We start from the raw sequence: 13,229 nt of genomic DNA, 5'->3' as shown, positions 1-13,229 counted from the left end.
CCCAGGATGTTTCATTGAGCAGCCCGGCTTCATGCGAGGCTGCTTTTGCGGGGCGAGGCATCCCCGCTCCCTCTGCTCTAACCAACCTCAACGGACTGTTCGGTGGATGTAACTGCAGGGGCGGAGCAGCGCCCACGGGGAGCCTGTCGGAAGAGCGATGGCATTCATTGAAGAGCCGCCCTCCAAGATCCAGCTCCTCGGACGAGCAGGAGGGCATCGGGTGTGGGGTGTGGGGGGAGAATCTCTGTACCTGCGGGGGATGAAGAACCTCCGCCTGGCAGCATCCAAGGGAGCCGGCCGCTAGGAGGCGCTGCTCCGGCGGCTGTGGCCCATCTCCCTGCGCGCCGAACCGGCTGCATTTCATAGGCTCCTGTCGGGGAGTCCCTCCTCCCCTCCCACCCACCTTCTCCCCGTGATGGCGGAGGACAGCGAGTCTGCCGCCAGTCAGCAAAGCCTCGAGCTGGACGATCAGGACACCTGCGGCATCGACGGCGACAATGAGGAGGAGACGGAGCACTCCAAGGGGTAGGGTCCTCGCAGGAGCCGCCGCTGCCGCCCTTCCGATGCTCCTGCCAGCATGTCCGCCCCGGGCTTGCCCAGGAGCTGCAGCGCCTTGCACAAGCGCGCGGTCGGCCCGGCCGGGTGCTGAACTAGATTGGGTGGGGTGGGGGTGGGGTGCAGCAGCCAAGCCGTCAACCTGCGCCTGCGGCAGAGACGGAGGAAGCCGCGGCAACCCAGGAAGGGCGATCAGGGAGGCGGAGGCCACGCGAGGCAGGGAACAGCCTTCCAGATCGGGGCTTGGGCGCGAGGTGGGAGAGGAGGAGGAGGAGGCGGAGAAGGAAGGCCAGGCCGGCAGGCTGTGTTTCCCCAATGGGAGAGGCTTTCTGATCGGCGCGTGTGGTCGACACCCACAGGGCTAGCGCAGCGCCCTTCCCTTGTTGCCGAGATCGAGGCTTCGGCCTGTGGGCTGCCTGCTACGGTTTCCGTGCCGAGCCTGGCTTCCCCTTCGCCCGATCTGCCGTCCTCCTTTTTCCCTTTGTGCCCACCTCCCATCCTTCGCAGCCTTCAGCAAGGCGGGCAAGAAGCGCCCGCCTCGTCTTCCTTTCGGGGAAGGTGGTGATGGTGGAGGGAGCCGGGTTGGAACGGTGAGGGTCCTTCCAGCACTGGAAGGGCCCCCGCCTGGAGATCCCGGGGTGGACGCCTAACTCTGGGGATCCCGGGGTGGGCGGGAGGCTGGATCAGCTCCTTAGATCGGCCGGTGCGCACGAGAAGGAATGTGGTGCGGGGCAGGAGGAGGAGGAGATGAGGTGCGTCTTCTGCACATGAATCTGGTCCGGGGTTCTGGACTTGCAGGTGTCCTCCGGGTGCCCCGCTCTTCGTGACATCCGCTCCGATGAAGCCTCCGACCATTTTTGGTAAACGTTCTTCGTCTGACGTGTAATGGATATTTTCCTTTCTGACGGCCGTCATTTTTATGCCTTTCTTTTATGCCTGCCATCTCACACTCTGTACCTTTTAGCACCCCCCTTCCCCGACAAAACAGAGAGCAGAATAAAAGCCTAAATAAACAATAACATCTTTGGGAATGAGTGCTATGCGCATGATTTCACTGTAGGATCCAAGTTTCAACTTTAAACCCAGTGAGGGTCAAGGAGATAGGAGGAGTTCATTGTCCACAGCCAGCCATCCCATAGTGGAAAGGTTTAGAGGACAAAATTTGCAAACAACTTTCCCCCCAAGTTTTGTGTTAAACTGGTACATACATAAACATTCAGGATCTGTTTGATCTGAGTGATCTGTTTCAGATGGAAGACAAGATTAAAATTGAGTTTGATTGCTGTTTAGGATCTTGCGTGAATCTACTATTGTAACTTGCAAATTATTTATAGGCATGTTATGTAAAATGAAACAATTATTTAACAAGCCATGGTTAAGCAAACAAATGTTTAGAAGGGTGCACAAACCAAAGCGTAATCACCAGCTGGCTTCAGATTAATCTGAGGCCATACTAAACATGCACATTTGCACATTTATGAACTAGATATTTGGTAGCATGGTTTATGACAAAATATATTCTGTTGATCAAGCTATGGCTCAGTATGTGCCTATATAAGTCTAAGCCATTGAAAATAATTTTTCAAGTAGAAAAGTCTCTTAGAATAGAGAGACTATGTGCACTGCTTTCATTAAAAGAGGTTTTTTTTTTTGGCCTCATTCAGGGATTTTAATGGAGAGACCAGATGTTATTATATTGATGTTTGTAAATTTCCCATGTTTTCTCAATATGTTGGTCTTTCTTCCCCGGAGAAACAATTAGGCAAAATGCCAAGTTTGACTGTTTAGATTAGGATCTTTCCTCTGATAAAGTTCCTCTTTAGAGAACTTATGCTGTGAGGATTGAATTCAGGTTCTGTTGAAGCTAATTCAAAATCTTAAAATGGGGAAACTGGATTAGGAAACTGAAGGAAAAAGGCAGTGTTTCATTTTGACTAGGGGGTTTGGCGATTTCAGCCATTGGTTTCATTGATTGTAAGCTCTACAATAATGTGGAAAATAATTGTAGCTTTAAATGTTGCTATTTAACTTTTAGCATGAGCATAGAAACCTTGACAAGCAAAACCATATATTTCTATATTCAGACACCACACTGAAATATAAATGTCAGACATATCCTATCATAATTTATTGTGAAGACTTAGTCCTTGACGTAGTCCTTGATTCAGGTCATAAAAACTCAGAACATGGAACTACCTGAGTAAATTGTAATTAATTCAACTATGGACAAACACATTGTTGAAATATTGCCACTCATTTAGGCTCAGTGCTATCAAAAATGGCTACAATTCTCCAAGACCATCCTGGAATAGAGACCTTTTGTATGTGAAGCATATGATCTTTCACCGAGCTAATTTGCAGCAATCCTGTATATTCCAGGTATGTTGGGATCCAACACTTGGTAAGACTAAGAAATATACCGTGTTTCCCTGAAAATAAGACACGGTCTTATTTTCTTTTTACTCACAAAATATTGCTTGGGCCTTTTTATGAGGGGAGGGTTTATTGTTTTGGGATTGCCGGGTGGCTGGTCTTTTGCGAGTGGGCTCCCAAAGAGTCGGGCACAGCCTCAGGGGTGAATGGTTGTGTTGCGCTGTTGCAGCAACGCAACACAACAGCCATGAAGCGATCATGCTCACGAGCAGCAACCCCACAAACCCCTTTTAGAGCTAGGCACAGTGCCATTCACTGACCTAGGGGTATCACCAAGCTGCATGAGCACCTGTTTACCGCCACCCGGCTCTTGCAGCTTGGCACCTTCGAAATGCCAGTGCACGTTCTGCACGGCTGGAGAGAGGGGTTGTGCGAGCGGCTGTTCCGCACTCACTTGTGCGCCTCCCTGCCTCATGATGCCCTGGCCCAGCTCTCGCTGCAGAGCCAGGCACCTCCACTGCTGCCGCCACTGCCATCCCAGCATGGCTTTTTCGGCAGCTTCCAAATCAAGTCTTCCAGCAGTGGCTGCTCTGAGTGTATGCTCTATGGTTGTATGCTCTGCCGGCAGCTGGCCCACAACCATAGAGTGTACGCTCAGAGTGGCCACTGCTGGAAGACTTGGTTTGGAAGCCGCCGAAAAAGCCATGCTGGGATGGCAGTGGCGGCGGAGGTGCTCTGACTCTGCAAGAAGAGCTGGGCCAGAGCATCGTGAGGCTGGGAGGCGTGTGAACGAGTGCGTAACAGCCGCTCATACAACCCCCCCCCCCGGTCCAGCCGTGCAGAGCGCGATTCACTGGCATTTCGAAGGCACCAAGCCGCGGGAGACGGGCAACAGCAAACAGGCACTCATGTGGCTTGGCGATACCCCTAGGTCAGTGAATGGCGCTGTGCCCGGCTGGAAAGGGGGTTTGCCGGGTAGCTGCTCGTGAGCGTGGTCGCTTCATGGCTGTTGTGTTGCGCTGCTGCGACAGCGCAATATAGCCATTTGCCCATGAGGCTGTGCCCGGCTCTTTGGGAGCCCACTTGCAAGAGAGCAGCCACCCAGCAACCCCCCCTCTTTAGCTGGGCACAGTGCTGCTCACCAACCTAGCGGTATCCCGAAGGCACCAAGCAATGCGATCACTTTTGGCTCCCCCCCCCCCCGGTTCCAGTGGCTTGGCACCTTCGGGATACCGCTAGGTTGGTGAGCGGCACTGCCTGGCCAGAGGTGAGGTGGGGGTTGTCCAGGGGGCTTATTTGTGGGGGAGGGCTTATATTTTTGCCCACCAGAAAAATGTGGCATGGCCTTATTATCAGGACGTGTCATATTTTCGGGGAAACACGGTAGGAATTGTAGAATGGCACATTTGTTACCTGCTTAGACTCTCTGGGAATAGGCAACATACCAATGTAGTAGACAAATAAGAAATAAACAAGGCAGCACTGCATACATTCTGTATTATAAGCAAATTGTGTTCAGTATGAATGATAAGAGGTATTTTAGAAAATTACTATTAATTAAAAATATCTCAATGTGTGACTTACAAAACAGATAATTATTTATAATTTGTTTTTCTTTTTTAAATCAGACCACACCTTTGATATGTGGTTTCTTATCTGCATTGGCTTGTCCACACCCTGATATCACTTAAGGAAACATCTACAGTAGTGAGAAATGTTTCTAAAATTAAAAGTATATATATATATATATATATATATATATATATATATATATATATATATATATATATATATATATATATATATATATATATATATATATATATATATATATATATATATATATATATATACAAGTAATCTAAAGAAGTAGGAAACAAATTTGACTTGATGCTTAGCCATGGTACAGTACTATAAAAGAAATTTTCAGGAATTACACTTTTGCTTTGTTTTTGAAATAAGATTTAATTGCTTTGTATTGTATTGAATAATAACAGTGGTGCTCTTTGGATTCTTGTAGTCAATTCCTCATATTGTTAGCAATGACATTAATATTTAGAAGTTCATCTACCTGCTCAGTGTATGGTCTACTACAGCATCTCTGGCAGATGATCAACAACCTCTGATTAAAGAATTCCAGAACAGGAGAAATCACGGTGCATATGATGTCCTGTTCTGCTGAATGAGATTTAATATAATTATGAAGAGTTTCCTAATATCTTAGTCTGCCTGAGAGAGATTAAATACCCACCCCCCCCCCGTCTTTGTAAAGGCAACCCTTTAGATATTCATTTTCCCTTAAGAGAGCTGCTGTCTTATGATGTGCATCCCTCTTCTAAACTGATTGGAGAAAGTATTATGAAGCACTCACTGCAGGAATCGGAGAAGATCTCAATGCCATCATAAGGCATAACTCTAATTTGCATTGGAATGTGACTTAGATCTTTGCAACATTTTGAGCTGAAGGACATATTTTCCACAGATATAGTCATATCCCAAGCTGTTTTTTTAGAGAACTTGAGGGATTTAAAAAAAAAATAGTTTGACAAATACAATACATGACCTCCATGGATTTTAGTTCCTTTTGCATTCAGAAGTTGTAAAAAGGGTTATGTGAACTGTTATTTTTGGGATTTCTGTCTATAAGTTTAAATCTCACTAGTTTAAGAAGTCCTCCCTAAATTTCCTGCCTTCTCTGAAGCCATGCTCATTGATAGTTACTGAATTCTTGTCCAATACATTTGGATGACATGGGCATAGTTTGACAGGCACAAATAATTCAAGATTTTTTCTGAAGTGATTTGTAAAATTCAAGTACAAAAACTGAATTGAATAACTGGAATTACATCATCTTTTATATTGTCTGCTTAAAGTGACTCATAACCTAAATATTTAGCATAACATTTCCTATAGTGGAATTCTTTTTTTCTGAGTAGAAAAATATGCAATTATAAAATTTCTTCTATCTTTCAAAGAAGAAAAACATATTCAAAATTGAGACAAACCTTGACATTTAGCCTTAAGTAGTATGTAATAATTGACTTGAACATTGGGACAGTCATCAATTTATAAAATTATAAAACATACTTGCATACTTTTTCCAGGAGAATATTAGTGTGTTACAGTGATATTTGGTAGAACATCAGGTGTGTTAAAATATGTTTACTTGTTCATTGCAACTCATATAGAAAGACTGACTTTATGAATTTGACTACTGACATTGCTTCTAGCCATTCTTTCCATCTTTCTTTTGGTTTGCTTTGTGGTCAGTGTTAATTTGGAATTTAATTGCTGCTGTTTGTTTCCCCCTAAGTTATTTAAAGTAATTAGTATGTAAAATTCTGAAGTTTAGAACTGTGGTTTTGGTCTTGATTTGAAACAGACTGGGTGGAGTGTTGCTTTTTTAAATGCAGTGGGTTTTTTTTGTTAATGCATGTTCATTTATGCAACAGAATATTGCATAGTTATATTTACTCCCATCATGAAGACAAAATGAAAATTTAACACAAATAAAAAATACAGTAATATCTATACCAGAAATGAAAGATTTATAAATACAGATGTATTAATATATCTTCAACCATATTTCCCTGTCCTAAATGTAATTTCATGTGCAGTAGTTATTACCCTTTTATTCTGTTTACAGCTTATATAGGGCTTTGTTAGCACATATTCTATCCTGATCTGTTTAATTTTAACTGGTTTTTTTTCCTAGCATTTTCCTACAATTGCAAGTTATGCTTTTTTTTAGATCAGCACAGTGTCGATCCATTGGTTGTGACAGGAATTGATTGACTGGCTTATAGCCTGAATCTGACATCATAGGCTGAGAGAAAGTGAATGGTTCAAAGTCACCCAGATGGCTTTCATGCCTAAGGCCTGACTAGAACTCACAGTCCCCTGGTTTCTAGCACTATGCCTTAAACATTAGACCAAACTGACTCTTTTAATAGTATATTACAAATTATTAGTTTAAATTTTTTTTGACCACCAGCAAATTTGGCAAAATGGCTGCTGTAGAACTTCCTGTTCACCAATCCTTGTTATTTGGTATAGTGAGGCGGGGAAATTCATCATTTAATTAAAAGTAAACGTTTTCCTTGGATGCTCTCCTCTACACCAACAGGTCATAAAGAATTAAAAAAGAAATCCAGAAAGGATAAGCAAATGAAAACAGAAAGTTCAATATTAAAATAAACATTAAATTGATTCCCCCCCCCCTTTTTTTTCAAGCAACAGTAAAATGTGGGTAAAAAGCCACATTGCCCAAAATGGGCAAAGGATAATTATGTAGGATTCTTGCGTGTGAACGCACAGGACTATTTGTTAAGGCATTTGTCCACATTTCTTGAGCAACATAAATACATGGAGGAGACCCAGCTAAGGAAATAGATCAGCCACACTGACAAACTGTCAAAATAATATGTTCAGTATGTCAGTTACTGTCAGCAAATTTAGCAACAGTGAGATGGGCACATGATTAACTAATCTTTACTTTTTTATGATAATAAATAACTTGGCAGATTAACAGTCATAAAAAAGAAATTCATAAGAAAAATAATAATAGCAAGGAAGACAGAACATCCCAAACATTTCCATTTCTTTTAAGTGCTTTTAATCATTTGCTTCGTGTGCTTTTACATTGCCTACAGCAAGATTAATATCTATCACTTAAACCAAAACCATAACACAAGAACATGATCAACAACATATCTCATTGAAAATAATATGGATAAAATATGTTAAATCAGCATCCTATTTTTATTTTATTCAGTTGTATATTTATCAAATTTATTTTCCGCCCAAATCTCAATTCAAGACTATTCTGAGTAGCTCCTTTCCTACCGGCTATCACATCCCTTTCTCTTAATAATCATATCATAAGGGATCAGCTGAAGAAAAATTGTGCTTGTATGGCTCCATGTGGGCAAGGACTGTTACTAATTGTAACATTCTTAACTTGACAAATCGGAGGGCAATTTTGATGGGGTTTGACTGAGGTAGAGTCATAGGGATAGAAACCTGTTCTGACCCCCTCCTCCGTCCAGTAACGAATGCCGAGACAAGCTTAGGTGGAATGCCACAACTCTTTATTAGCAGGAAACATAAATCTTGGTTGCTGCAAGCCCAAACACAACGAACAGATAAAGAACCTTGGCAGCAACCCAGACTTCGACAGATACAGATAATAGCTTCTCCAGCATTGAGAATTAAGTTGAATCCTGCAAACCAGACTCCTCCCAGAGTCTCTCCTTAAATACTATCTTGAGAGGAGCCTAATTACAACCATCTGGATCCATTTATCTTTTGTATCTGCGTAGCTGTTCTCTACATCGATCTGCCCGTCATTGCCGGGCATCCAGGACCACCTCCCTTGTCTCCTTGCCACTGCTCCAAGGCCTGACATCAGAAGCACACTCCCTTTGGCTTTCACCGCTGCTCCATGCCTCAGGCGCCTCCTGGTGGCCAACCAGTCTCTCTGATCCCTGCTCGGAGTTGGAACCCTGTCTGGGGTCCTCCACATCTTCCAGAGCCGATTCATAAGGCCCCTCATTGTCGGAGTCTGTTTGCAGCTCCAGTGGCTCCTGCTGGGCCACAACAGAAACCCTTGAGCTGTTATTGTGGTCAACTAAAATTTAGAGCCAACTCTTACCACATGGTTTGATCTTGAAATGGATTACACTATGTGACGGAGATGAGATGATTCCATCAGCTCTGAAAGAAACTTGGGAAGCTAACACTGGATCGACAGATCTGGACAATTTCCATCCAGTCTCAAACCTTCCCTTTTTATGTAAGATTATTGATAAGATAATCAATATTATGTTATTGATATTAGTAGCTTCAAGGGGTCCTGGAGGAAACTGATTATCTGGACCCTTTCCATACCCTAAATAGAGATAGTCTTTGACTTATGACTACAATGGAGCTAAAATTTATGTTGCCAAGCAACATAGTTGTTAAGTGAGGTTTGCTCCATTTTATGACCTTTCTTGCCACAGTTAAGTGAATCACTGCAGTTCTTAAGTTAGTAACATAAATCTAACTTCCCCATTTAAATTGCTTGTCAGAAGGTCACAAAAGATGATCACATGATTCCAGGACATGCAACTATCATAAATATGAGCCGGTTGCCACTGTCCGAATTCTATCATGGGACTGTGGGTATGGTGCTCCCATAAGTGTGAAAAATGGCTTCAAGTCACTTTATTCAGTGCTGTTGTAAATTTGAATGGTCACTAAACAAATGGTTGTAAGTTGAGGACTACCTGTATGTCAAGAAAAGTTGGACCTTACCATTTTTTCTACTATTTTTATGCCAAACTAGGTACTTTTCTTCTCAAATTTAAAATGAAGGTGCAAAGAGAATGCAAAGTTTCTGAGTTGTGCTCCTTTTAATGCTTGCACAGGAATAGGGTACCAATAGGAAAGAATGGATTAGAAAAGGGTAGTATTCCCTCTCCTATTTATGTTCCCTTTTAACATGAGATCCCATTAAATTTTTATTTACATATGATCTCTCAGCCAAATCTCTGTGATGAAATGCAATTTCAAATAAGTAAACACACGTTTTTGGGGTGTTTCTGGGAAAGGAATTTCAGAATGTTTCTAGTTTTAACATGAGTACCCCTTTCTTCTTTGGACATTTTGATACATGTATATTCTCAGGAAAATAGGCTTGGGAGCACATGTTGCCCTGAATTGATTAATTAATTAATCTCTTTCTTTGATTTCTAAGCCGCCCATTTGCCAAACAGTTTGGCCAGAGTACAGTTCAAAACAATAAAAAGCAAACATTATGTGAAAAGATGTTTGCACAGTACCGCGTTTCCCCGAAAATAAGACAGGGTCTTATTTTCTTTTGACCACCCCCCAAATTTTGCTTGGGCCTTATTATCGGGGGAGAGGGCTTATTGGTTTGGGGTTGCCGGGTGGCTACTCTCCTGCAAGCGGGCACCCGAAGAGCCTGGCACAGCCTCAGGGGCAAATGACTGTGTTGCGCTGTCGCAGCAGCGCAACAAAGTATCCATGAGGTGACCACACTGATGAGCAGCTGCCTGGCAACGGCTCTTTCCAGCGGGCAGAGCGTCATTCACTAATATCCCAAAGGCGCTAAGCCACGTGGTGCTCTCCCTGGCTGGAAAGAGAGGTTGCGCGAGCACTTGTTCTGCCTCCAGCTCACGTGCCTCCCTGCCTCACCATGCCCAACTCTCCCTGCAGGGCTGGGCCAGGGCGCTGCCACCGTCACCATACTCCGAGAATAACCAGCTTCCAACTCCGGAGATCCGCTACTGAGTCTTCCAGCAGCGGTCGCTCTGGGACTACGCTCTATGATTGTGGGCTGGCTGCGGGAAGACTCTCTGTCCCACCAGAGTCTTCCAACAGCTAGCCCATAACCATAGAGCATAGTCCCAGAGCAGCCGCTGCCGGAAGACTCGGCAGTGGATCTCCGGAGTTTGGAAGCTGGTTATGCTCGGAACATGGTAGCAGGGTGGCAGCGGTGCTCTGGCCCAGCCCTGCAGGGAGAGTTGGGCATGGTGAGACAGGGAGGCACGCGAGCTGGAGGCAGAACAAGTGCTCATGCAACCTCTCTTTCCAGCCGGGCAGAATGCCATGCGGTTTAGTGCCTTTGGGATATTACTGGGTCGTTGAGTGGCGCTCTGCCCGGCTGGAAAGAGGCATTGCCGGACAGCTGCTTGTGAGAGCAGCTGCCTGGCAACCCCCGCTCCAGCTGGGCACAGCGCCACCCACCAACCTAGTGGTATCCCAAAGGCATCAAGCAATGTGAGCGCCTTTGCCCCCCCTCCCCCTGGCTCCTGCGGCTTTGCGCCTTCCGCATATCGCTAGGTTGGTGAGTGGCACTCTGCCTGGCTGGAAGGGGGGGTTGTCCAGGGGGCTTATTATTGGGGGAGGGCGTATATTTTTGCCCACAGGAAAAATATGGCATGGTCTTATCAGGACATGTCGTAATTTTGGGGAAAACACGGTAGTGAATTTCTGCTGTTACCTTTTAATTCATAAATGGCCGCTTTCCTCCAGTCTGCTCTTTACTTTTACTTCTTTAATCATTTGTCTGTTGCAAAAGTGACTTGTTGATATGGAGGGGGGCAGGGAAGGGAGTAGGGCAGGGCATAGGAAGTTGAAGAATTGTCTTTTTAATTTCTTCTTTTGAAATTGGAAGGTGGTGTGTTTTACGACAAAATGGATGCATAATTTTTACCCCTTCCTTTAAATACATACACCTTTACTTCTGCATATACACAAAGTAAGCAGCTCTACATCAATAATATTGCATCAGATTTTGGCTCTCTAGTCTTGCAGAATACCAGCACTGCAAAAATGGGGCTATACATCATTTGCAGGTTGTTTATGGGTTACTTCCTCTTTTCAAGGCTTACAGCAAATTGTTCTCTTGTTATTTTTTGCAGAAGTCCAGGAGGAGAATTGGGAGCTAAAAAGAAGAAAAAGAAGCAGAAACGAAAAAAGGAAAAAACAAATTCCGGAGGTACCAAATCAGACTCTGCTTCGGACTCCCAGGAGATTAAAAATCAGCAACCTTCAAAAGTGAGAGATTGGCCTTTGTTTTCTTATCCCTGATTTACTCTTGCAATTAGTGACCACAGAAATATGTTTTTAAATGAAATCAGATTTGTGGACTAACCCAGTGTATATATTCAAATTAATGACTGAAATCAAATCATCTTGGAAATTCCAATTGCATCAATTATTTGTATTGGCGCAATCCAATATTTTTAACAAATCAGAACAGACTATTCACATAGAAGTTGCAGTTTTAGAACTTTTTTCTCTTACTGATTCTTACTAAATTTCATTAAAAAAAATAATTGTTTTAGAATTTTTTATTTACCTTTTTTTGTATTTATTTCAAAGATAAGATGCTACATATAAAATAGGCAACTACAAAGACAATAAAAACCAAAGAAATGTACAGAGAAAAAAGAAATAATAAAAATGTGCGCACAGTATATATAGAGTCAACATTAAACATATACCATTCATCCTAGTTGAGACACGTCAAATTCAAGGCCCGCAGGCCAGATCTGGCCCACAGCATGGTTAGATCTGGCCTGTGGGGCTGCCCTGGAGACGGCAAGGATCCAGCCCCTGCTGCCTCAGCCCCGGCCCAGACTGTCAGGCACTCCCTGTGAGCATAGGCACAGGAGGCGCCAAGTGCACAGGGACTGGCATCCCAGTGAAAGGGAAGTACTTGCTGACTGTGCTCCATCCTTGGGGGCTGCCTTTCACTTGAATGGCCCTTTATCCCTGCCCTTGCATGGGAAATCTATGGCCACTAGCAGCGCTACCACCCTCTCGCCTTCCCCTCATCACTTACTGGGTGTGGAGAGAGGGATGAAGGGAGAGAGGGAAGGAAAGAGAAGGAAAAGGAGGGAGGCAGAGAAGGAGGGTGGTAGGGAAGGAGGGAGGGAGACTGAAATGAAAATGAGGAAGGGTCTGAGGGAAGTTCTCCATTCGTACTTGGCCACCAGCAGCCCTCCTTCCCTCTCACCATGCCCTTGCTCTTTTCTCTTGGCTTCTCCTGATGGTCTCCATCCTATCGTTGAGGATACTTTGCTTAGAGAGCTGGATCTCCTCACATAGAAAGGAAATGGGCCTCCCTCTAACTCATCCACTTTGCCCTCCCACAACCACATGAGCAACCTGACCATAGAAAATGAGCACAGCAGCAGCAGCTTTGAGGAGGTATACGCAGCTGAGCACTCCTTAGGGACACGGCACTGGGCTGCAGGGTCCCAATGCCTTGGGAGCTCAAGGGTTGGGCTGGGGACTTACCCTTCACTGTTCAGGGCTCCAGGCAGCCCGTGCTGCTGTCCAGGAATCTTCTATGTGGCTTGATATGGTGAGCTCCTCTGGTCAACTAGGCTTTGGCACTCACCCTGGTCTCACCTCTGCTGGGGATAATGGATCCCTCCTTTCAGCCTTGCCCCCCACCGGAGGTGGAGGACTGCTGTATGTGGAAGTGTGGAGGAGAAAGTTTTCAGGAAACAGTTTCCTCCAAGACCAACTTCTGCCTTAACAGATCTCTGTAGAGGAGGACAGGATGCCGGAGAAGCTGTGTGAGGGAAGGCTTCCCCAACAAGCCAGCATTCTTACCACACACAATTTGAAACATTCAGCCTCCCTCATGCAGGGCTGGGGAATGCTGCTCCCTGCCTCCTCCTCTTGGTCTCCAGAAATCTGTCAAGGCAGAAATTGGACTCGGAGGAAATTGCCTCCTGCAAATTTTCTCCTCTGTGCTTCCAAACACAGCAGTGTTGTCC

General features: G+C 44.6%; 1 protein-coding gene across 3 annotated transcripts in view; it reads left to right on the top strand.

Annotated features, from left to right (window-relative positions):
• The first annotated feature begins 380 nt into the window (after nt 1-380).
• NMT2 (N-myristoyltransferase 2) overlaps nt 381-13,229 on the top strand; it is a 42,859-nt gene continuing 30,010 nt past the window's right edge. For all 3 annotated transcript variants that reach the window (XM_087712645.1, XM_087712642.1, XM_087712644.1), the window contains exons 1-2: nt 381-525; nt 11,358-11,493. In XM_087712645.1, the coding sequence (XP_087568771.1) occupies nt 416-525; nt 11,358-11,493 (246 nt within the window). In that variant the 5' untranslated portion in view covers nt 381-415. The remainder of the gene's footprint in view (nt 526-11,357; nt 11,494-13,229) is intronic.

Source organism: Thamnophis sirtalis, unplaced genomic scaffold, assembly GCF_051295495.1.
Source record: "Thamnophis sirtalis isolate CommonGarterSnake01/CBP01778 unplaced genomic scaffold, rThaSir2_p1.2 scaffold_4, whole genome shotgun sequence".
Classification (NCBI taxonomy): domain Eukaryota; kingdom Metazoa; phylum Chordata; class Lepidosauria; order Squamata; family Natricidae; genus Thamnophis; species Thamnophis sirtalis.
This window is presented reverse-complemented; position numbering and strand designations above follow the sequence as displayed.